This window comes from Varroa destructor, unplaced genomic scaffold (assembly GCF_002443255.2).
Source record: "Varroa destructor unplaced genomic scaffold, Vdes_3.0 BEIS01000002.1, whole genome shotgun sequence".
Lineage (NCBI taxonomy): Eukaryota > Metazoa > Arthropoda > Arachnida > Mesostigmata > Varroidae > Varroa > Varroa destructor.
Window position 1 is genome coordinate 22,388,690 of NW_019211455.1, and position 23,633 is coordinate 22,412,322.

General features: G+C 37.0%; 4 protein-coding genes across 14 annotated transcripts; 2 read left to right on the forward strand and 2 right to left on the reverse strand.

Moving 5' to 3' along the window:
* Nucleotides 1-903: 903 nt before the first annotated feature.
* On the reverse strand, nucleotides 904-3,269 carry ND-B14 (NADH dehydrogenase (ubiquinone) B14 subunit). Its single transcript, XM_022790947.2, has 3 exons — nucleotides 3,049-3,269; nucleotides 1,700-1,815; nucleotides 904-1,172 (listed from the first exon to the last, which is right to left on the reverse strand). Exons 1-3 carry the CDS (start codon nucleotides 3,170-3,172, stop codon nucleotides 1,047-1,049), a joined length of 366 nt encoding a protein of 121 aa, XP_022646682.1. The 5' UTR covers nucleotides 3,173-3,269; the 3' UTR covers nucleotides 904-1,046.
* Nucleotides 2,249-9,237, forward strand: LOC111244166 (uncharacterized). Of its 8 annotated transcripts, none has more exons than XM_022790946.2 (6): nucleotides 3,450-3,609; nucleotides 4,256-4,420; nucleotides 5,121-5,327; nucleotides 6,404-6,572; nucleotides 7,014-7,079; nucleotides 7,895-9,237. In XM_022790946.2, exons 2-5 carry the CDS (start codon nucleotides 4,294-4,296, stop codon nucleotides 7,027-7,029), a joined length of 519 nt encoding a protein of 172 aa, XP_022646681.1. In that variant the 5' UTR covers nucleotides 3,450-3,609; nucleotides 4,256-4,293; the 3' UTR covers nucleotides 7,030-7,079; nucleotides 7,895-9,237. The 8 variants fall into 8 exon arrangements, with proteins under 8 accessions (XP_022646678.1, XP_022646677.1, XP_022646681.1 ...); XM_086979493.1 differs by having other exon boundaries at nucleotides 7,902-9,237; XM_022790943.2 differs by lacking the exons at nucleotides 3,450-3,609; nucleotides 7,014-7,079 and adding an exon at nucleotides 2,249-2,271.
* On the reverse strand, nucleotides 7,414-10,178 carry LOC111244165 (uncharacterized). The gene is made up of 5 exons (XM_022790939.2): nucleotides 9,776-10,178; nucleotides 9,031-9,236; nucleotides 8,354-8,423; nucleotides 7,783-7,907; nucleotides 7,414-7,540 (listed from the first exon to the last, which is right to left on the reverse strand). Exons 1-5 carry the CDS (start codon nucleotides 9,998-10,000, stop codon nucleotides 7,474-7,476), a joined length of 693 nt encoding a protein of 230 aa, XP_022646674.1. The 5' UTR covers nucleotides 10,001-10,178; the 3' UTR covers nucleotides 7,414-7,473.
* Nucleotides 10,179-10,309: 131 nt separating this feature from the next.
* LOC111244164 (oxysterol-binding protein-related protein 1-like) lies at nucleotides 10,310-21,948 on the forward strand. 4 transcript variants are annotated; one of them, XM_022790937.2, is made up of 13 exons: nucleotides 10,311-10,872; nucleotides 15,988-16,171; nucleotides 16,567-16,689; nucleotides 17,268-17,407; nucleotides 17,788-17,895; nucleotides 18,332-18,442; nucleotides 18,566-18,735; nucleotides 19,160-19,340; nucleotides 19,655-19,768; nucleotides 20,164-20,385; nucleotides 20,626-20,847; nucleotides 21,037-21,189; nucleotides 21,314-21,948. In XM_022790937.2, exons 2-13 carry the CDS (start codon nucleotides 16,072-16,074, stop codon nucleotides 21,344-21,346), a joined length of 1,677 nt encoding a protein of 558 aa, XP_022646672.1. In that variant the 5' UTR covers nucleotides 10,311-10,872; nucleotides 15,988-16,071; the 3' UTR covers nucleotides 21,347-21,948. The 4 variants fall into 4 exon arrangements, with proteins under 4 accessions (XP_022646673.1, XP_022646672.1, XP_086835616.1 ...); XM_086979490.1 differs by having other exon boundaries at nucleotides 10,315-10,872; nucleotides 19,631-19,768; XM_022790935.2 differs by lacking the exon at nucleotides 10,311-10,872 and adding an exon at nucleotides 11,965-12,605 and having other exon boundaries at nucleotides 19,631-19,768.
* Nucleotides 21,949-23,633: the final 1,685 nt, after the last annotated feature.

Consider the following 23,633-nt stretch of genomic DNA (forward strand, 5'->3'; position numbering starts at 1 on the left):
GTGCGTCGCGCTTATCGGAGAGAGGGAAGGCGGAGGGCTATTTTGAATTTCGGCGGGAAGTATTACTGCTTTGCTTATGATATCTTTCTTTATATTCGTTTGCCTAACACTACAATAACTTGCAGACGTTTTGAATCTATGTAATGAGTGCTTGAATGTTTTTTTTCATATCAACGGTATTTTTATTAGCTTAATGATATTTCGAACCGAAATTACTCATTAAAGGTTTTCAACATGCTCAAAAGTTCCATTATCTGTGTTGATAAAGATCCGGGTTATCATGAATAACCCATTCTCTAGATACATAGGAATCACATACGGTGTTCAATCGGCCATAATTGATTTCTGTTCACGAGTGACACGGGAAGTGTACTCAAAATATCAGGACAAATTGTGAATGTACAAGCATATCGTGGATGACTTTATCGAATATTCTAAATAGTAAATAGCGGCACAAATTTTTCATCTGAATAGTACTATTTCTTGTTATCGTTTTGACTAGTTGTACTCATAGTGAACTATCTCTACGATACGCGGAACAATGACTTTCACCTACCCTCAAACTTAACGTTGATTTCATTTGCAAAGCTAAGCAACCAAAACTGTACAAAAGAAAATGGTAATCATAATGATGGACGAAAGAAAAAACACTGATTGTCCTACATGCTTCACAAACAAAAAAAAAAAAACAAAATTCGATCTTACGTAGCAAATGTGCTACCGTAAGTATTATTATTTGTAGCGACTGATGAACTCTCCTTGTAAAATGCTTTTTTCTCCACAAGCTTTTATCATATTTACATTCGACTTTGAAATGCACGAAGATCGTGGTTGCCCAAACTTAATGAAAGTTTACTCTAGTTTATTTATATATATTCTAATCAGGAAATAACTGAGCAGACATCTATTGACTAAAATCCTTTATTGTTATTACCTTCATTTGATTCCCGTAATTTCCCAGTCCACAACATTGTATTTTCGCCTATGCAAAGTAAATTCGCTGATTCTAAGCCGTGTTATTCCAGTCGGAGAACACCCCTGTCTATTCAGTGTCCATCCAGAAACTTCGAAAGGAAATCCTTAGGCTTCTCTGGAACGGTATCTTGAAAAAATGCCATTACGTGACCCTTCTGTTTGAAGTGACTGAGTGTTTCCATTAGTTCCATCTGACCCTGTTTAATTCAATCATAGGAAGTTCGCGTTGGTAGTGAAGAATGCAAATTCAGTGATTCCGACGCGTATTCGGTAATTCTGAACATAAATAAATAGTTCTAAGATCAACATTTTTCATAAGTAGCATCACAACATATCGTTCGATATCTAACGTCACGATTTTACTTATAAAAATGTTATGCAACGGTACTGATATAGATCGGCCTCTAACACAGCTATTGATCTTTTAAGTCACTTATAAAGGAACAAAGTCGTACCCCGGTATAACTATTATACTGATATGCGTCACTGAGGTCAAATAATTCTTAGATCGACAAGATATTGTATATTCTGCAACTTGAAGGGAGGGGTCACCACGCGACGTAAAAAATATGGATCAATTCGGTTACAGAAAGCGTTTCGCATCTCCCGGGTTGATTGAGTAAATTGTTTTAAATGCATCATTCAACCAAAACGTATGCAATCCAATTGACCGAAAGCAGTAATTTATTGTATTAAACTTATCATTAACATATCAAAGTTGTACCTTAATAACGAGCAAATCAATGGTGCGGATGTCCTTAACGTTTCGATTTTGGAGGAACTTCTGCCGCAGCTTTACTCGGCCCTGCTGTACCGTTATCGGAACATCATATATGTTAACTGCAACCGAGATATAAAAAGTATAAGGTTAGGCCAAATTTTGGATTCAGATACAGGCTTCAAAACCTTCTATCGATAATTCATGCTTTTACCGCGGGTTCTTTAAAGAGATTAACATGTAAATCTCCCCTACAAATAGCATGTAAGTGCCATGAGACCCAAGCCAGCGTTCCTGTTTAACTGTATTAGTACTCTCCGCCGATTTCGCCACACTTTACCTCGTTATTGAATCGAAACTTGCAACTGTAACTTTTTCGTTGACTAATCCTTGTGTTTGTATTGAATATGTCACCTACCGCATGGATGGATCTACTAAATCGCATAGTTCTACTCGGCTGTTACAATTATTTACAAGGCGATTGGTTATCCCCTAAGATATTTTCCTTTTGAATGTGCCGCGTGCTGTTGTCATGATGGAGTTTTACTTTTTGCAATGTTCAGCTCGGTTTATCACGCGTAAGTACGCGGGCCCGCGCCCATTTTCTTTATATCGAGAATATTACGAATAAAAAGGTCCCACGAATTGAAGGAAAATAAAGTACCACTTCGCTTAAGCTCTTTCTACTACAAATTGGTTATAGATAGCCCGCACTGTTCGACGAATTATGACAGAATAAATGATGGCTAACTTAAGAGATACGAAAGCGAATTTCCGACACCCTACGAATTTTCTTCGATAATGACCTGTCACCTTTTTCTCAGATAGAGAATTAAATTGTAAAAGCACCAACTAATAAATAATGATGAAAAGGTTGCGCCATAAAGGCTATGAAGGGTTTAATCTGCTATGTTTAATTCGATACATAAAATGAATGCTATAAGTAAATACATATTCTAAGTGGTGATCGGACCCAGAGAAAAACGGCGCGCAATTGGGTTACTTTGCGATACAAAAGACCAGCTTTATAAAGCGTTAGCTTTGACTTTCTAAATTCAACCACTCCAGCGTTCGTATCCGAAGAATGAGTTAATCGCCGCACAGAGAAATATAGATCATATTTTAACGACTTTTTTCGAGAAGCACTACGTACAAATAGTCATTTGTAGTATGAAATGTACATATGTTCAATATACACATATATACATGCTTTTTCGTGCAGCTTCGCCAACGTATATTTCACTTTCTGTTTAATGGCATTCGGAGATATTTATCTGATTGCAATTAATGAATTTAGGGTTTTTTTTGTTAGGGGAATCCTTGACTAGCGCTATATAAGTTAGCTCGTCTCGTACCGATGGATGGCATCTCGCGATACCACGACTTGTAAAGCTGTATGACCCTTTGACGAGCTTCCTGCATCGATGTGCTCATTATCGGCTTAACCTTCACGACTGTTTGTTTAACGACACTCGACATGTTACTGTCGTTCAGAAATGTTTTTCACTGTCAAAAACCTAGCTGCAACGTACTACCGATGTTCTTCGCCAAAGTCAAGCAATAGCATTTTCCACTGGCTAGATGGGCCAGATCGCCGGAGGACGAGCTCATTAGCGTGCAGTGTTATTACGCTCGATACGCGGTTACTAACAATGATATAGTGTTATTACGATACAGCTCTAAATATGTACGACTAATCCAGTGTGCGTAGGCCTTTCTTGAAAAATATCACTTCTTGTAACCCAAAAAAAAACGAGCTCTGCCTACATGACGCATTAGCATCACAACGATTTCTATTGTCTCCAGCTGATTCACGGCCACTGTGTATGATCAACATGTATATTGATTATTTGTAAAACGTTTTTGACATTTGGTTATTCTCAGTTCCAATCAGCCACAAATACTCTTCTGCAAAGGTATCTTCGGTGCTGACATCGCATTAGCTGCAAATAAGTGAAAGCATTACGCATTCTTCATTTTGCTAATGCATGAGTCTTTTAATCCACCTAAATTAACATTTCCCCAGAAGCTATTGATTTGAGTATATCCACTTATGACCGCAGTTTGGCTTTTCTGTTTAAACTATTGGTACGATTTGCCTGTCAGAAGTTTTGTGGCATGTTGAGGTAACGAACTACAAACACCAAAAGATTTTTTACGAGAGCTTTCAACTCGCAAATCATAACAATATATAAAACGAACCATAGACGTAATTTGTATGCATCAGTTCATTATATGGAATATTTTCTAGTTGTGTATTATTTGTACTGTTATGTAATAAATCAAATAACTCTATTACCAGCCGAGAAAACTGTTTCCAAGCAATGTACAGCTTGCTTCGTTATCCTCTTACCGCTACGAGTTAGTAAAAACAAACATCTGTTAAGTTAACCGTATGTGCACTTATAGAAAGAGCAAGTAGGAAAAATAGTATATCAAACTACTTAACATAACACATTCAAACGTCTTAGTGCTTTAGCGAAGAGTTCCATCCTTTCAAAACTGTTACGTGCTATAAATTCAAATGCATGTATGCAAAGTAACTTCTAACGTCTGTTCTAGTTTATTAGGTCATTCCTTCCATCGAATGGTGCGTGACAATGGTGTTGATGTCTTGTACAGACGAAAACAACCCGAATGATGAGGCGGCGCTGGACCGGAGACCACATGCTGTTCAGGCCCTTCAGGATAGTGACAGCGAACCTGACCCTGATGATCCTTTAGGTGGTAGGCGTAAATGCATTATTTGTGACCTTTTACTACAATGACATATTACACATCGATCTTGCAAAGATGTATCTACTCTAATATTATCCGGTATTCAAGGATTGCAGAGCCTACTTATGTGCATTCTATTCTATAACAGTTTCCACAGTTGACTCTCAGGTATCACATTTATGACAGATCTCAGTACCTCTGTTTAGCATTATACCGCTGATTAGCAAGGATTTCTCAGGACAGAAAGCTCAGTAGGGGCAATTTGTAGAAACTGAATAAAGAAAAGAACTACTGTACCGCTTATCGCTTTTTATGTCTTAGATTTTTACTCCAGAAAACACTTTGTGGTTCTAACGTCGTTAAGCAAACACTTTAGCATTACGTGATTGCGTGGCATAATTAATTTCAAGTTTTGTATAGTATTTTCTATCAACGACCTGTTAGTCGCCTTGATAATTCAAGAGTAGTATTCGAAAAATCTTATTAACAGCACCTGATAGAAATAGCCGATAAATAGATACAAAATATGCATAAAGATAAATCCTCATTGCAACGTTTAGCTAACGAGTAGGAGAATGTAGGTATTCCTTGTCACATCAGGCTAACTCTGTTCATTTTATATATATACATATATAAAATAATCTATAAAATACATATGTATATATAATAGAATAAAATTGATTCATTTTAATTATTTTGAGTGTTATAGTGAGTGCAGCCAACGGTGGGTATAGTTTACTACCCCAGAGTGTTGGATCTGGCACAGAATCAGATTTTGGCGAGGACGAAGATGATGCCTTTCCTCAGTTCGGGGGTGGCGGATATCTTATGGATTTCACGCAACCTCCACACGAGTGGCAACCCTCAGAGCATGATTTGAAGCTAGACCATAACCGAGATCTTCATCTGGACGATGGTATAATCAAATTCCGATTTCCGTTTAATCCGGTCTACTCGTATTTAGCCTAAGAACATGTATGTACAAGACCATGATTCAAAACAAATAATCTACAATACATTATGTCGTTCATAGCTAAAGATTAAGATAATAGCTAATATAAAGATAATAAGCAAAAATATTCAATAATAAATATTCAATGTTTATTTTTGTTTTTTGATTGCATTTTTTGTTTACTTTGATTGCTAAGTGCCAAGAAGTTCTTTTTCTCGCTCTACAATAATCCGCTAATGCTGTCGTCGTTTTGTTCTATAAAAATAAGTATGTACATTCGTGAAATTTGCAACGTCGACTTTTTGCAGTGTGAAAAAGCTGCGGCAGAGACCTAGCGAATCTATTCAGCGTATGGAAAGAACCCTATAGAGAGATAAATCAGAAATAAAACATAGTAACTAGGGAAAACAGGGTGCTTTTCGGTGAAAAAGATACATGATGACAAAGTACTTGTCGTGCGTATCGCATTTGACATTGTTCATTTCGAAAGCTTGACGAATAAAGCGTGTTGAAAGCGTTAACTTTTAGCGCAACGCATACCTATAAATGTGTCTAGTGCCAAAATGTGAAGTTCGTATGAAATAATTCCATTCGAACAAAGTAATTCCAACAGCCATGTAGAGCGAAGAAAGACTTCCTAGCAGTGTATAACATATGATCATCAGAAAACAAGAAATAGGTAAAGGGAAGTATTAACAAGCGAGGTCTTCACATATTTAACCAGCTACAAACAGATGAAATTAAACATAACGTTCTATCTTAGATAGCACAGCACAAAATACAAAGCAGCTAGGTTAATGTAATAGGAGGCCATTCTAGCAGTAACGATACATTTCCATACAAACCTGCCAAGCAATACAATTAATATGTTTTGCTAATTTTTTTTGTCTTAAAGTGTCAAGCTAGCCCAAGCTACAGTAAATATAAAGTAATTTTTAAGACAGTGCCTAAAACACAACGAAAAAAATATAAACTGGTTACGCCAATTCTTATCGAAAAGAAAAAAAAACAATATTTTTTGATGTACGTTTTCGTTCCAGAACAAATCGCCAAAATCAAAAGTGTGATGGAAAAGATTAGTCTTCCAGTTGCGGCCCGGCCACCATGGGCTACGCAAATTTCCGAAGAAGAATGGAACAACCGACTTCAAGAGCTACTAGCACGCTTTAGGAGAACACAGTCGAATGGCACGGAAAACAGTGCAACAAGGTAGCATCCAGTAAAACCATTTAGAGTGATCTGAATAAACAGCGCTATCAATATAGCAATGGAATCTATTTTGTTAGCAGCAAAGCAGATTATGCTAACGGTATGACTAACCATGGACTAATACATTATGCAGAAGACTCACTGATGTGCGAATAAAGATCGCTGAGTTGGCATATCTGAAACGTGGCTGCTTATATTTTGACTCTGGTCTGCGTAATTACTTAACAAATACTTTTAGTACTAGCTCCAAAAAGACTTTGTTTATTATTAAGAATATATAACTTGAAATTATTAAGTTATCAAAAATATATAAGGTTAAAATTCCAAGCTACGCGTGACTCTTTCGTTAGAGAAAAGTGCCTAAGATGCATTAGATGATATCTGAATCGTGTAGGCAGCTTTACTCAAGCCTCCGCTATTTATCTTGAATATTTTTTTCAGGTTTTTAAGTGAATAGAAGATACCCAACAGCCACATGTTGTTGTAAAAATTACCAAATAGTAAATGGTAAGAAATCGTCTCATAAGGTAAACTGAGGCATTCAAAAGGTATCCGCCAGAAGTTTTGAGAAAATGAGAAAAAACATAATAATAAAATAACATAGTAAGCAATAAGAAACGTTATTCAAGATATGTTTAAAGATTCAAAGTAAAACGAAAAAAATGAAATATTTATCATTAACTAAATAGTCTTTCTATATGTCTCCTACCAAATAAAAATGTAATCTTTAGCAAGACTGGTGCTTGTACATCGAATACTTATCGAATACATATTTAAATCAAAAAAACATTAACATAATATTTATATGATGTTTAAGGTAATGCAAAAAATCACCAGCAAGTTACTTTAAAAATGATCTAAATTTATTCAACATGACAGTTATAATGCTTTAAATGTATATTTAATCGTCGAGTTTGGGCCTAATCCACCTCACATTACTACGATACTTCCTGTAAAGTTCCTTGATCCTATAAAATAAACGCAAAAAAAATGAACGAAATTACTATTATATTTTTGGTATAATAACGCATTTATAATAGGAGGTTAGACCTACTACAATAGCCCAATGTTATCGAAAACTGTATGGCAAAATGCTGGTTAGGGTGGTCTACGAAAACATCCCATGGAATATGTATAACCCTAGTGAAACTTTGCACTGACCATGACTAGCAAACTCGCATTAATCATTATAATGTATTCTAATGTGTACCTCTCTTTTCGCTGTTCTGGGGTCTCAATATGCTCGTGTTTGTGACGGATCTTCTGCAACGCTTCCTTGATAAATGCCTCCGCATCGAACTGCTTCGCTTCATCGAGTTTAGCCAACAGTTCCGTCTGCATCGATTAACGTAGCAAAAGATATGATTAACTTTTGTTTAAAATTCAATCTCATCTTCAGGCCAATCACACTGGCAAAATTTATTTTCATGGCCAAAAACCAATGCACACGACGAATCTTATTAATAGTACCTAACTAACTTGAAATTTACAAGCGAAATATACTCTAGCTTTGCTTCTATTTTAAAGTAAGCTGTTTACATCACATATGAGATTTGTCTTCAGTGATTTAGTGAGTTGCAACAAATATTATAGCTTGACAAAAGCAATTTCAGTAGTATTGCGTATAGTAGCGTTTAAATATTCATAGAAATAAATCCCGATTCACGTAAACAGTATACTTTGATTCCTCAGTACACTTGCGCATGGCTTCAATAACTTATACAAAACACAAAACAAATACACGTACAAATAAAAAGCAATTTTGGTAGTGTAAAAATTACCTTGAAATCAGCTTCTTTCTTCTTCAAACGACGCATTTCAGTCTTTTGGATTAGGAAACGCATTCGTTTTCTGATCGGGGGAAGAGAATGAGAAAAAAAAGAACAAGTTGAAAAAACCTATATATATATATATTATTGTCGAATCCATTGTAGGCAGATAGTTAGTTATTCAGGAAAGGCATTCCGGTAGACGAACCAGCTGTTGTGGTTACCGATATTTATTTTGAAGAGTCAACAGTATTTGACACTATCTGGCCAAAGTGCGAGCAACTGAACTGTGTTAAACATTTGATAAAAAAAACCAATGGCTCTTTTGGACCGGCTGGCTACACCCGTACAAATTAGTGTCATCCTGCAATTTAAAGCATCGCATCATTACGTAACGCGAATGCTGGTAAACTGTTCAACCTTCTGCTAGTGTAATGGCAAAATAGCTGCCCATTACGAGATGAACTTCCCGAGTTTTAAGTAGGTTATAATAATAAGTTTATTTTGTGCTAAAGTTGAGCCTTTTTAACGCACTGCTAACGCGGCTCCGGACGTGAACCCGACGCATTTGCTGGCTGATTAACCCCTTAGCGAGTTCTAACACAAAAGATGCTTGCTGACTTATTACGCTGGTTCCCAATGATGAATTTTAACTTCTAACGGAATCAAACTTCCGCTATACTAGTCACCTCAACTTTCGCCTTTGATGCTTTTTCATTTTCTTCTTGCGGATTTGTACGAGAACCGCGCAGCGCATTTCGTTGCTAGTAGTCTTTGGTTCTTTTATAGGGGTTTTAACGTTGCCCAGATTGGGCAAAGTCACTCCTTTGTAATGCAAATACGGTATCTCCACTTCAGGCTTGATGGCCGACGGAAGAATTCGAGCAGGGTTAATCTGAAGTAATTAGATGAAGAACAGAGCATTATATGTTAACCATATTCAATTTATATATTTGTGAATAATATTATTCATGTTATTTCTCACAATGCACGAGTATATTATGTTGATGCGAAATCTTCTACGTAATCTTCTTCGTCTATTACCCCATAATATAGTTATTCTAATTAAAAATATTTCCAATAAATGTTCTGTATCAGCAATCCAACAATAGTATATAGAATAATGTGTACGATGACACTGTCTCATATTTGATCTTATTTCTATGACCTTACAGTTTATAATCCGGTTTTAAACCCCATTTAATTCTTACTCATAATCACAAGTACAGAAACTCTTTGTTTAACGAACATAGCGAATAATATTCCCAACGATGTAACACGCTAATATAATATTACTGTTATGACGTATAGAAAAAAGAAATTATCATTTCAAAAAAATTAAGACAAGAGAATATTTTTTATGTAGTATTATTGAATCGCAAGAAAATTAACTGATCGCAAATAGAAGAAGCAAACCTGTTGATAATCACTTACCACAAAAGGCGAAATGCGCGGAGCCTTGATAAGTGTTATGAACGGGGTCGATGGGAGCGCCAGAGGGGGGAGCGACGACAAGACGGAGTTTCTCTCAGCCGTGGAGACAGCGGTCGCAATGATAGTTTGGGCAGAAGATGACTTCAGTCCGATATTTGCGCTTGTACAACAGTGAAAACTTCGCGAGACGCCACCCGTCACCTGCATTAGCGAGCGACGCAACATAGCGAAGGTCCTCGCCGCACCCGTCAGCGACCCACTAGGTATACACTCAGTTAAGTGATCAGAGCCGTTTATATGAACTTCACAGCTTCTTCCTTAATATTCCGATTACTGCCAACAAGAAAATTGCTGCTCGCTGCGCATGCCTCTACGCTCTGCATATTTGAGCCCTGTTGACTTCTTACCAGAACGAGGACGCTTGATGGAACGGGCAACTGGCAGACGATTTCGGTCATCTAGAAACAGTCCATCAAGCTACTCAGTGGTCCATACAATTATTATAGTGACTTTGGGAGCCAAATACGTATTGGCCTTTCAGTTAGATCATGCAGTTAGTCCATGTGCTCCAACGCAGGTGGACGAAATAATGCATTTTTCATTTTTTCGTGCAGGAAAAGGCACACACCTCGATCTTCTGTTTCGTTGCCTCTCGCTCTATTCGCTAGTGCGGTGATTCATTTGATTTTTAACTCTTTGTAGCTTTGTAACTCATAAGACGACCACCAGTATCTTCCACCAGATGTCGAATGAGGCAATTGTGTGGGCAGTGCATAGATGCACCGTCTTCAAATCGATGAAAATTTCTTTTTTTTTTTTCATTAAGACAGAGCGGGCGATTCGATAGACAGTTCCAGTTCAGTTTCTTACTGTAGTCGAAGGTGACAGAGCATTTTTGAATTAAATAATGATAAAATTTAGAGATACATTAAGAGATATACATTATATAAAACGTTCGTTCAGTTTGTTTACACTAATAAAATGTGAATGGACGGCAAAGTGATCTATGAAGTGCCAAGACGAAGTTTGTTTCTGTGAAAGGATGTTATCGGACCAAGACGATCGAGACAACAGCCGGTCACATCTACGTGTACAAGGTAAATCGTGTTACAGATATGTGCAATGCAGCGTGTAGTACAAAAACAGTGTTGAAATAGTAGAGATAAGTCATTTATTGTAAAACAGCTCTAAATAGAGTTTTAACTCAGGCAACACCACAGAAGTAAATGCATAGAGATGCAGAACGATTTTTCATTATGGAGTCAGAACGAAAGAATTAAAGAGTTAAAATTAAACACAGTAAAGTATGTCTCGCGTTGTAAGCTATTACAAATATGATAAGTCTCTTTTGAAAAGAAACGCTTCTGGTAAAGCGTGTAACAAGTTTTGATAGTTAGCAGAATATGGCAACGTTTATGCCCAGGAGATAAAAGTAAGAAGACGCCAATAGCAGCTGCACGACACCAATTATAAATAATTGCTCTCTAACAATTTTGACATTCATAGCAAAGATATGAGACGGTCAAGAAGTTTAGCTAAAAGTTATTAGCGCTTTTGTCACTTTTTTTTTTTGTTGATGAAAACCACAAGAGAAGCACCTAAAACTGTAGTTCTTCATTTTCAGTCTACAGGCTGCATTCTACTCCTATCTGCAACGAAATATCTATTTCTCAGCGGTATGGAGCTGATGTCGTTTTAAATGAGTCTTTATAGTAGCACGCAAACGTCAACTATTTTTATACAGTGATTTTAATTATATATAAATAAAGAATTATGTGTAAGTAAATCAAGCGTCCATTTGTATATTCCAGTCTCGCTCATATGACCTAATCAACTGTCAGGTTGAAAAAGCGCGGCTAGTCTTGTAGCGAAGCTGTGACGTGGTAAATAATATCTACCTTATGCTTATATTCTTTGTTTATTGTATACTAAAGTCTTATTTCACCTTTTCCATCGGAGCATGATTATGATCGGCCTGCCAAAATAGGTCGGGGCCTACCAAAAAGGTCTTTATCTATCGTTTGTATTTCTTGTCATTATTCCACCTGGCTTACGTAAAAGGATACTGCATGAGTTTGGTGGGAGTTTTCTTGGATTTTGCTTGTTTGGAAGAGTTGAGTGCAAAAATATAAATAGATAGTATTTGGAGATTAGTTAAAAGGATTTAATGTCATTAACGCTGAGGTGATGTGGGTGCGACTGTTAGGACCTGCTGGCAGGCGACGATAGTATAAAAATTTTTCTTTTTTAATTTATCATAGCGCAGTCAGGTGCAGGTGTTAGTTAAAAAGAACTCGTTATTTTAGACGGACGTTAATCCTCTGCATAAGGTTGGGCCTGAAAGCTTGAAGACTAATAAGTGACGGACTGTATTGGATAGTTAAGTTTTCTTTAAATATTACATTGCTGAGACTTTGTGCCAACAGTGTTCAAGATTTTTAGGAGTAAATGTACGACAGCATATCGTAATGAAGACATGACGTGGAGAATAGACAGTGAACGCATGTATATGTCTGTAGCATTAGAAATCTGTGGTATAACAGGTGGTGCCCCATTATCACCATTCAATAAACTACAGCACGTAAATGCATATAGAGCATAATACGATTACGTCGATTTAAGTGTTGAGGATATTCGTCTTTTTTAACCAAAAATACAACCACGTCACAGCATTCAAACGACTCAACGATGTCCGACTTATGTCGAAGCTGCTCACCTTGCAAAGAAATATCTCTATGCATAAGAAAGTACTGCGAGTAGTAAAGTGAAATTTCCTTAGTAACCGCCCTATCGGATTTATCAGAGATGAGTCTGCCACCTTTTTGATAAGGTATGTCTTACAGCGAAATTTTTGGTCTCAATCGATCAAGATGCGCATGTGATTATAAATTCAAATAATATCATTGACATTTACTATAAGAGACGCATGTAGTGACTCCTAACGTTGCAAAATTTCATACTTTTATTCTGAAGAAACAGCTGATTAAGTTCGATTATACTTACATACGAAATACGATGTAAATGGATTATTATAATCAGAGCAAACGAACATGGATGGACGGAACATGGCTGGATGGGTGCGTGTTCGAGCCATTAAAACGAATTGGTCGGTATAGTGTACAGATAATCGACAAATAACCACACGTATCTGTGCGGAAAGAGTACATCTACCAGCCTATGCGCATATCTATCGACTGGTTGGCAAATCTGATTTGCTTGATTGTTGTTTTCTTTGTATTTGCACCTGGTACGCCATTGAAAACGTACGAGCCGATAGCATCACGTCATTGGGGTGTTGTTGCTAGCCGCATCATTTCACGTGTGAGAGTCATCGTGATAATAAAGGTAACGAGGACGGCAGCGGTGATGTCACTATTCTCTAAAGAACATTCGCTGCCTGCTTCGCTCGAGTGTATGTATATATGTATAGGTGTTTTGCTTCGACGAGCGAGTAAACGACAGAGTCGAGCATCCTTCAGCCCTGAGGTACCTATAGCCAAAAGAATAAGTCGATAAACGAATTTTGTTCCCACGGAGTTCTTTTTTGGCCCTGTTGAGGTCGACCTCTATGCTTCGAACTTCGTGTTTGTCAGTAACCATATTTGATTGCGAAACGGTCGATAGCAATCGGCGTCCGATCCACTAGCGGCGGTATTGTTTTTGCGGGATCAACAACAGCTATGACTGGGACGGTTTGATCTGAACTCTGATACGTCGTGATCATAATTAGACGGGATCTGTAGCAAAAGCGTGGCTGACCTTTACAGGCTTTTCTTTGTATACCTTACGAGACTTAACTACTATGTTACATTCGTCACATCATCATCATCGAAAATAACAGCAATATTGTAATTGTAATTTTACAAGGGATAGAGCAAAGTAGGGCGTTAATAGAAATTGAAGCCAGCTGATTGAGCTCACTCTGCATTTCCCAGTACCAAACTCACCAACACCAATGAAAAAGCATCGTACTGAAAAGAGGATCACTTTAGCCTAGATCCGATCATCATCGTTGTTATTAAGGTAGCGGTATAATCCAATGATATATTGACATTGGTGGATGCTGAAGCAGGGTGTTAAATAACCAAAAATGCAGCTTGCCTATGCATACAGTATTTCCAATGATTGCGTGACCAGATTTGATAACATCAAAATGCCCCTAGCCATATTATACGTACTTGTAATATAAGTAATAACATGATTTTTGGTAAAAAAAAAATGTCTTCACGCAGCAATTCGAAATTTGTAATGTGTAAAGTTAACGTAATGCAGCAAATTTTATCGTCCGCGCATGATCCGTTGTTATTATTATGTTTATCGCAGTTGTGAAGCTCGACGTAATACAGTTAGAAAGCGTATGATATGCATAGATCATGCAACGGATACTTCGTGGGCAATAGCGTCCGTAGCCGATGGGTAGTAGAGATGATGAATTTCAGTTGTCGCCGCAGAAGTGACTGGGCGTAGGGCGTGACACACTCAACGATGACGTAATTGTCAAGATTTCAGGAGAATTGTAAAGCACAGACGGTTACGTCTATTCGGTTTCGAATACCTGCTCATTTGAAGCTGGATTTTAGGATGTATACCGCTTGTCGAAGTGATGATGAAAGACTTTTGAGAGCGATGAACAAGAACTACCACATTCTGTCATACGAAAGTGAAATTTTAGCTTGAGCTTTTGCCCAGGTGGAGATTTGTATTTGAATGACCTGCTGATAAGATTCCTGATGTTCGCTTCAAACGATTATATATGGTTCTGTGACCAGACAGGATTAAAAAAGGTGTGCATTCGTGTGTAAGGAATGATTTTATATAATTGTGTTTTGAAGTAACGTGTGTTCCATTCCAGTATAACAGAGCGCGGAACCTCGCAATAGGAAAATTAGCATTATTGCGCATAGATAAATTACGACGTCTGAAAAATAAGTACGAGTAAGGATGGTTCCAGAAAGGAGAACTTAATATGATCTTCAACTATATGTACAAGCTGCTTTTGTTTATTATGAGCATTTTGATTGATCATACTCCATGTGGCGGAACTACCATACATATAACTCAAGGATGGCTGAACATAAATGCGAATATAATGGTAATAATAAGAGCTTCTGACAATTGGTGCGCTCCGCAGATGGTTGGGTAGGAGCTTGAACCTCAACTGTATGGTGAACCACGATTGTTGTTTAGACAATTTATAGTCTAAGCATTTTTGAAATCGGTCGTATTAATACATTTAACAAAAGTGAAGCGTTCGTTTATGAAAATGTAACTATCAACATATAATTTGTGAGTTTTCAGTGGATTCTATTATTTAATAGAAAATGACCTATGGGTAATTTAAAATTAACATTTAGCAAGGCGCGTATGCAGTAGGCAATCGGTAGGATATAATTGCTTGTCATCATTCCAGATAATATAAATCCCAGCTGCGATCTAGACCTCAGGGTGAATAAACCTATTATCAGGTGAAACGAATCTAATATATATAACTAAATCCTTGAGTTTTGTCGGCAACTTACAGTTCCGTGAGACGAACATTTTATAACGATATTCATAAACGATTAGCGTCTTCTCTGCGATATTATATACTGATTAAATATAATTCTCAAATTCGATCATCTCTATTGCTGGCTCAATTTTTCTGAGGAAAGAAATCAAAGGACACAACTTGTTAACACATTTGCTACGCAAATAAGGGTCGTTGGGCGTTACGGTTGTACGGGCTGACGAAATGTAGTGCACACTAAATAAGGCTAAATAATATGATATACACGTAGAAAACAATACGTAACGTGTCGAATATAACCCAGCGAAGCAAGAAATTTAAATAACCCATTAAATATGCCATACAGTGATGGCTACAACTTGAACTCTTTTTTGACCGTGCTCAATCGCATAGTGTGACGGCATTCGGCAGACTTTTCTAATTGATGCTAGGATAGTTATTTAGTATCGGTTCTGAAATGAAACTAATTTTGTGTGAAGGACGCGAGACTAATTTAGAAAAGTTATCATAAAGTCATTATAAAGATGTGGCCGTTCCATAAGCCTTGTAAAAACATCTATGGAATTTGGGGGAATCGTTTTGATGTGTCAGATTTTGACTTTATGGCACTAGATTTTTACTGTGGCAATAGAATAACTGTTAACTAATATAGCGCATATTTTGTCAACCTATAACCAAGATCGTCTGTGTTCGTTATTCGCTTTAGGTGTTACGAGCTTGCTGGCGCTACGGTCGGCGATACTTCCGCCAAGTCAAATTAACGATTGTATAGTGTTATACAAAGTTCGCGATGACGAATACGGGAAGTGACAAGTCGTCGAGCAGTACAGAGGTCGAAACGACAGGCGAAGATCCACATTTTTCAGATGGAGCTGAATTCGATACTGCAGGTTAGGACGTTATCGTGCCGTTCGTGACAGATGTTTTTCTTAGTTATTAATTAATTAATAATTCTGCTAATTGTTTCATTGATAGAATTACCGTAAGGTGTTTACGCAAAAAATAGCTTTGGCTTAGTGGATGTTTTCCGAATCTTCGTTTCAAAATATTTTCTGGGGTCGGCTAATTTGTATATGCTTTGATCTAAAACCAAAAAAAACTTTGCCATTTGATTATGTATATATATACGCTTTGAAATAGGAATAAGATACTAAATGTCCGAAACCTTATAGGTGTTCGTGCCAAATGACATCACCAGGCGATGTCATTTGACATGAGCGAACGTCGCATCTCGGCTCATTGCCTACATTGTATTGTAAATTTTTGGTTTGTTTAACATTTCAAGAGAGCGATGGTGGAGACTTGAGTGACATAGAAGAAGAATTGCTCCAGGCTGCAAGAGCCGGAGATGTGTATCGCATTCAAAAAATTACCGAGCAGCATTCGTCCATAGATTTGAACTGCAAAGGTCGGTCGTTTAGGAGCAACTAAACTGTACTTATTTTCGTTACGCGTATATTTTTGATACTTGAACAGATGATTTTAATGTTATAACTACTGGTTTCTACGCCTTGGCCTTGCTTTTGCTTTTGAAATTGTTGATTTACAAGAACAAAATACTAAAAGCATTAAAATCGTATGGAGAAGTTGCTAAATGCTAAAAAAGACGTTTTGTAAAAAGTATAATGTTGTTTTTTATAACAGTTCGAAGCACATATAACATAACAAAAGTACATAAGTACAACATACAAAGAACATAGCAAAAATATATATGTAACTATACAGAAGAAAGGGATTAAACGGGCAATAAAGATACGATTTTTAAATTTGTATATTTTTTTAAACATAGTTTGGAGTCCGCAGCCATATTTTCACTTGTAAGATCACTGTATCTAGTAACGGGCAAGCGTGCTATTCAGATCTGTATATTCTAAGTAAAAGGTTGAAGATGAGTTGATCGTGCAGCTGCGATGCAGTGAAATAAGGTTGTTGACTTTTTTCAGTGTGTATATCGACCGATTTTTCTGTTCTTGTTATTATGCACAGGGCGACACAAATGGAATTACCAATGGACACCACTGCATCTTGCAGCCTATTTTGGCCACCTTGAAGCCACCAGGATCCTTCTACAAAAGGGGGCCACTCCGTCGGCTTCTAACGGTGAAGGGGATACGCCGTTACACAAGGTATATTTTACCATTTTAGGCTTTCGATCGTTGTATGCTTTAATTCATTGCTAATAATGAAGTAATTGTTGTTTCTGAATAACAGACCTATTTAAAAACAATCTAGTTTCTAGAGGTTTCTGCCTAGAAGAAATACACATAAGATAAATGTTCTAGATCTATTATTAGTAACACACAACGTTATATAGACATGGCTGGTAGAGTCACAATTGCCTATAAACTAAATTTGAATACAACGAACTTGCTTATTTGTAACTGAAGTTGAATTGAATGTAACACTAAACGAAACAGCCAATTACGTAATGAGGATCGCTGGTAGTTGAAGTCGTCACTATGCGTTTTCTTCGATAAAATGTTTCGTGTATATGACTATATTCTAGGCTGCTTTGACGGGGAGAGAGCCGTTAGTGATGTTGCTTTTGACTTACGGTGCTGATGTGTTCGTCGTGAATGCTGAGGGAAATTCGGCCTACGATGTAGCCTCTGAAGTAAGTGGACCTGTTGTTAAAAGATTATGCTCTTAGTACCCACTCGTCCAGTCTATTGTTTATTTCTGAGTAACAACTAATGGTATGACTTTGATTAAGCAACTGACAAACACGTACTACGTTCTTTTTACTTTGAGCTGTTAACTTTTGACAATTTTTGAACTTTCCCTATTTTGGACGTGGAAAGAGATTCGAGACTAGTCTCCAGTGTGTATATATATATGCATGAGGTTTATCGTTTAGCTAATATTGAATGTATCCTCTACGTCTAAAAATTGCTAATGCTCATCTATTAGTGCTTAGGTGTATCTTCCATAGATTGCAATTCTGAACAGTATTCGAAATCCGTATAGTAGAGTAAACAACACAGCAAATGAAGTGGACTCACTTTTTGTTAGAGATTAATTAATCTGTTTTTTTTTTTTTTTTTTTCTAGCTCTACATTAAAAACGTGCTAACGGCAGCGGAACTCGCGGATAGGAAACGTAGAGAAGAAATGTTTTTCCAGGCAGTAAAGGATGGAGATGTTGCTGGTATCCAAAAATTAGTATGTCTTAATAATTATCTCAAATGTTTATTATATGTATGACTTTTTACCTTGGTAGACTGATAAACACATAAAATACACAAGAAAAAGACAAAAAACTGAACTTAATTTGCTACTTCACAGTTGAACAGTGGTAGCAAGAGATCCGTGCTGCCATCTTCTGAAATGCTTGGCTACGATTTAAGTACGTCGAGCCCCAGAAGTCGTCGCGCACGGCTTTCGAAAACTAATGTACCTGATGTCAATTGCGTTGACGCCGTTGGCAATTCCGCACTGCATGTCTCTGCTCACAGGTAATACACATATTATAAGCTTAACGTATAATAGAACACGCTACAGCTGATTATGTGCAGAGATTTTTTTAATTTATGAAAATTCATCTACTATGTATGATGAGCTCTGGTGTCCGCGAGAATAGAATTTACTAATAATAGTAAGTGAATGCCCGTGTCAGTTCTAGCTGTTACCAACATATAATGTTATCCCGTTTTATTCCAGATTGGAAACACCGTAGATACACGGTGTGTTACAATGTATTTAAAACAACCATCATAGACTAGAAAAATGAGCTATTCAACATCGCCTTGATAAGTTACAACATGTCTTCTTCACTAATTAGGCTTTGTCTACTGTAGCTTATGCAATTTCACGATGTAGAATTTATATGATTATTACAGTGTGTTGCGTTGTGGCAATGTTTCTCTTTTGTTTACTCAGAGATCTTCAGGCTGTAGCAGTTCTACTTCTGCAGTGCGGAGCTAACCCCAATTTGCAAAATCGACGAGGGTTGATACCCGCGGATTTAGCTCGGTCTGAGCAGATGGCCAGAATACTCAAAGTGGCTCCTATCCGTGAAATTAAGAACTCAGTGTCTCGTTTTGAAGGACCCATCATTCGAGTGAGATATATTTGCGCAATCGTCATCTTGTTAAAAAAAAATCGATCGAAAATTGATACCTATAATTAAACACGTGTAGGTGTAAACGTGCAGTATACTCACGCATTTAAATCTAATGTTGTTATATTTCCAAATTTTTTAGGATATGTTTTTAATGTGATCTGCCAATTTGGTAAATCTGTAAAATCTCGATTTTATGCAAAACTTATATGATCCGATATATTGTTTAGTTCACTCTGCAACATGTTAACTGTCATTGCTTTTCTCGTTGATAAATCTAATTCTTTTAGAAGAAACGTTTTTTTGGGACACAGGCAGTTTGGGCAGTTGTCGATCGTGGAGTTCTTTCATTCTTCCGGAATCGTGCCGACGCATCAATTGGCTCGCGTCGAAAGAGATTTCATTATTTGGAAGGTGCTGTCGTTTTGGTTAGTCGATTACTTCGAAACGTTTTGGCAGACCACCCATTTCGATAAAGTGGCTATTTACTTGTTGTGAATTCTAGGTGCTAAAATGGTCTAGGGTATTTTTTGTAGCTTATTAGGTCCTACCGATTCTAGTTTATTTAGCAAATATTGATTCCCGGTATACTTTTTCTAATTTGGTTAATAGTAAATACATAAACATCAAGATCAGAATGAGCACATGCGTATATATATATATATATATATATATATATATATATATATATATACGAAATATCAGTGTAGCTCGTTGAAATCGAAAAATACAATAAAGGCTATATCGTCTATAGGATAATCTTATCTAGAAATTAAACATAAAGGTTGGGAAGAATTCGAAAGTTTCGAATGTCTGTTATCAGGCGGATTCTCGTGATGAACGTTGCTTGACTGTGGTGAGTGCGAATGGCTCCTCGGAAAACCTATCGGCAGCGACGGCGTTAGAGAGAGGTCGTTGGGTCCGCGCTCTCAAGGAGCACGCCACCTTCGGACCGATGCATGCTGTAAACGACCAAAATGGATTAACTTTTTTGGATAATAATGATCAAATTCCACTCCTAGGATTTGTACAGAACGCCCTTATGGTAATTATACGATTTAATAAATTAGCATAAATTCGAATAAGTGTGTTTTAATGATTAAGGTAGCCAATAGACGCTGACCACCGATATAAAAGAAGATACGCAGGCATTGATACTATTGGCACTAAATAGTTTGCAGTAGTTTGCAAACTTCATTGTGTGTCTATTTGCGCTCGCCATGTTATAATTCAGTGTAACAAATGTTGTTCTATTTTTATATTCACTGTTACTGTGATGATCCAGACGGCTCAGGCCCAGCAAAGCATCTTAGCCAGTGAAGTGGCGGAGGCCGCCCGATTACATACATCATTCCTGGCCACGTCCTCGAAAGAAGGAGAATTCAGTGTTCGTGCACAGAACGTCTCTCTCCTCCTTCGAGCCCAATTGGCTCGAGTATCTGAATCTGGCCACAATTTTCTGTCGTGCCTCGAAACCTGCCTATTACTTATGAAGCAGCATGAGGAGGTTTGCATTTTGTAAAAGATACAATTCGTTGATGCTCATATATTAGATAGAACCTGTAGCTTGAGTTAGGTCTGGGAGTTAATTTCTCACTATTTTTCTTTGATCTTGAATTATTTGTTTGATTAAAGCGTAATGCTTTGATTGTCGCAATTAAACATAAAACCCATTTTCTGATGTGTTCCGTTGCAGACAAAAACTATACTTTTTGCTCAAGAAATTGAAAAAAATCGTATATTACGAGAAACTCTAGCAGCGTTTGTTGACGACGCGTATGAGCCATCCTCTCTTAAGTCAGAAGAACAGCAGGACATTTCTGCTGATGGAACTTTAAACGAAGAAAAGGTACGACAAGTAATAAACTAAAATAATTAGTTTCACTTCTACAAAATATCTCTTTTATCTAACCCAATTTTAAGCTAATTTTAGCAATTAATTTACACACGCATCTTCGATTTGCTGCTTTCAGAAGCTTTATATTCAGAAATCGGAACAGCAATAGGCACCTGTGACCGATAGCGTAGGAGCATTATAGCACACTCGTAGTGCATGACAGCAGGTTCACAAAAAAAAGCAAAGGCCAAAAACAGGATTCACGAGAGCAGAACCGTTGGACCGTTAGTTCCGTATATAAGGTGCACAAGAAACTCTCTCATAAAATATATTTTTGTGAAATAACCATTTCTCGAATTTCATTTATTACTGGTTATATATGCAATTAAAATGGAGCAGAAGAGTTTTAAAAATATGATATGTACACTTATTTCCGCATCGAAATTATGTAGTTTCTGATTTAGTATACAGGTGGATACAGGTATTGTTCCGCGCCTAATATATAAACAAGTTGCTCATATTTAAAGTAACCTTTCTTTGAGTTGATCATTAGCCAACCTTGTACCCATAATTTTAGTGCTGGTTCCCTTAGTCGAAATATGAATAGAGGGGAATTGTACGTAAAGAGCAAAAAAAAAAACGTAAAAAATATGTTTTAACAATGTATGACAAAACCTTTTTTCGATTTCATAGTCACCGTTCTGCTAAGAGAATTTCGTAGTTTAGTAAATGTACCTAAGATTAATAAACGATTTCTAATCATTTGTGTGATTTTTCTCATTATTTTTTTTTCTGCATTAGAATCAAGTTGTAAATGTGAAAGCGATTTAGTATAGATTTGATTTTCTTGATAATACGCATATATAGGCATGCATTAGGCTCACTACATCGAAATAGCGGTCGAACGCCGTGTTGTCGTTGCAATGGATTGTATTCTTGAGACTCGAAAGGCTTCACCTCTTTTGACTTGGAAAATAGGAACGTTTTTGAGGTTTATGATACACTTTTCAGAAGCGTTAAGCAAGATCAGCCTGATGTATAGAGCAACTTGTCTTTCGATTAGTTGAGAAAAAATCTAAATAAAAGATAAAATCTATATATAGCGAACGATATAAGAACGCATAGAAATAAGTTCAATATAGCCTTTATCTGCGACATTACGACTTTAATCCTTGCATTGCATTTACCTTCAATGGTGAGGTTCTCTGTCTACAAAGTGGATAAAAGGTCTGCGCGTCGTCATTTTCGGTAACTTGTGAATCATATGAAGAAATACTAAGTTTATAATGTGGCAAAGAACGTGGACTATCCATCGTATAACTGGAGCTGTTTTAGCGCTGAAGCGTTCTTGTTAGGATAAAAAATGTGAACGCAGTTGCTTAGTGGGTCACACGAAATGCGCGCCGCAGAATGGTGAGTTCATAAGACCTTATAAAAAAATAAAGGTATATTGAAGTATATTGATCTCATTTATCAAACTATGAAATAATCTAAATTATACCTTGACAATATTGATAATTTTGGTAAGAATTAATCCAGATAATCTTTGAACTCCATTAGTGCCGCGGACGCCTGGTGTGCTAAAAACACGGATGTTAGCACTCTGATACTATGACCAAGCACTATGATTTCCCCCTCAAAAATACAAGTTAATCACAACGCGACCATAGCTACGATATATCACAAGCTGACGAAGCAGAAAATGATATTATAGATCTGAAAACTTATGATGACTGTTCCAGCGCACAAGTCATTAGGTTTATTTCATAGTACTATGATTATTAATAAATCTATACAGGAGAGATGCTATTGTTGCTATAGACAGTACCGTCATTTGGGCAAATAAAGGATTATCAGTCCTAACGAAGGTAACGCTCTTATCAAACGTAAATTAATAATTGATTTAGGAATATTTCTAGGGTGAATGACGTTTAGGTGGATGAAATCCGACATAACCAGTCATAAGTGCGGTAAAAACTGACATCTTTGTGCCGTTATTACGCTAGTGACGGCCGTGTCACAGTTGCTACCTGGCCAGTAGTGGATTTCTGCTTGCGTTGTTTGCCCACTAATTGAAGGGACACAATAAGGTCTACTGTTTACACACCTTCAATAAAACTCTAACATTACTATATTTGGTCGCCGCAAAAAAACTAACCGGTTTTATTAGTTGGATGTCCTTGGAGTCACCTAATTCAAACAATGTGACTCGTGTTGCGTTGGCGTTGGTATTGTTTGAAAATTGCTATTAGACAATGGGTGTGCTAATATTGTTGGATTATCTTTATTCAGATTTGATATAGAGAAGATGAGTGAAATTTCTGAAAAAAATCATTAGATTTTACAATTTTATTGCGATAAAGGCACAAATACTGCCTGGGCCTATAAAAAAAAATTGTACTTTTCATAATCATGGTACACTGTAGCCCAAAGATGGTTCTGTCGCTTTGGTCCTC

Bases quoted from the DNA above. Each gene is read 5' to 3' on its own strand.
- LOC111244165 (XM_022790939.2), bottom strand. From the start codon at position 10,000: ATGTTGCGTCGCTCGCTAATGCAGGTGACGGGTGGCGTCTCGCGAAGT. The intron at 7,908-8,353 runs GTAATTTTTACA...TAATCGATGCAG, and splicing joins AGAAAGAAGCTGATTTCAAG to ACGGAACTGTTGGCTAAACT. The intron at 7,541-7,782 runs GTACACATTAGA...TTTATTTTATAG, and splicing joins CCAGAACAGCGAAAAGAGAG to GATCAAGGAACTTTACAGGA.
- LOC111244164 (XM_086979490.1), top strand. From the start codon at position 16,072: ATGACGAATACGGGAAGTGACAAGTCGTCGAGCAGTACAGAGGTCGAA. The intron at 19,341-19,630 runs GTGAGATATATT...TAATTCTTTTAG, and splicing joins TTGAAGGACCCATCATTCGA to AAGAAACGTTTTTTTGGGAC. The intron at 21,190-21,313 runs GTACGACAAGTA...TGCTGCTTTCAG, and splicing joins GAACTTTAAACGAAGAAAAG to AAGCTTTATATTCAGAAATC.
- ND-B14 (XM_022790947.2), bottom strand. From the start codon at position 3,172: ATGTCGAGTGTCGTTAAACAAACAGTCGTGAAGGTTAAGCCGATAATG. The intron at 1,816-3,048 runs GTACGAGACGAG...TCTCGGTTGCAG, and splicing joins TCGCGAGATGCCATCCATCG to TTAACATATATGATGTTCCG. The intron at 1,173-1,699 runs GTACAACTTTGA...TGAATTAAACAG, and splicing joins TTGATTTGCTCGTTATTAAG to GGTCAGATGGAACTAATGGA.
- LOC111244166 (XM_022790943.2), top strand. From the start codon at position 4,294: ATGGTGTTGATGTCTTGTACAGACGAAAACAACCCGAATGATGAGGCG. The intron at 5,328-6,403 runs GTATAATCAAAT...TTTTCGTTCCAG, and splicing joins AGATCTTCATCTGGACGATG to AACAAATCGCCAAAATCAAA. The intron at 6,573-7,894 runs GTAGCATCCAGT...CATCGAGTTTAG, and splicing joins ACGGAAAACAGTGCAACAAG to CCAACAGTTCCGTCTGCATC.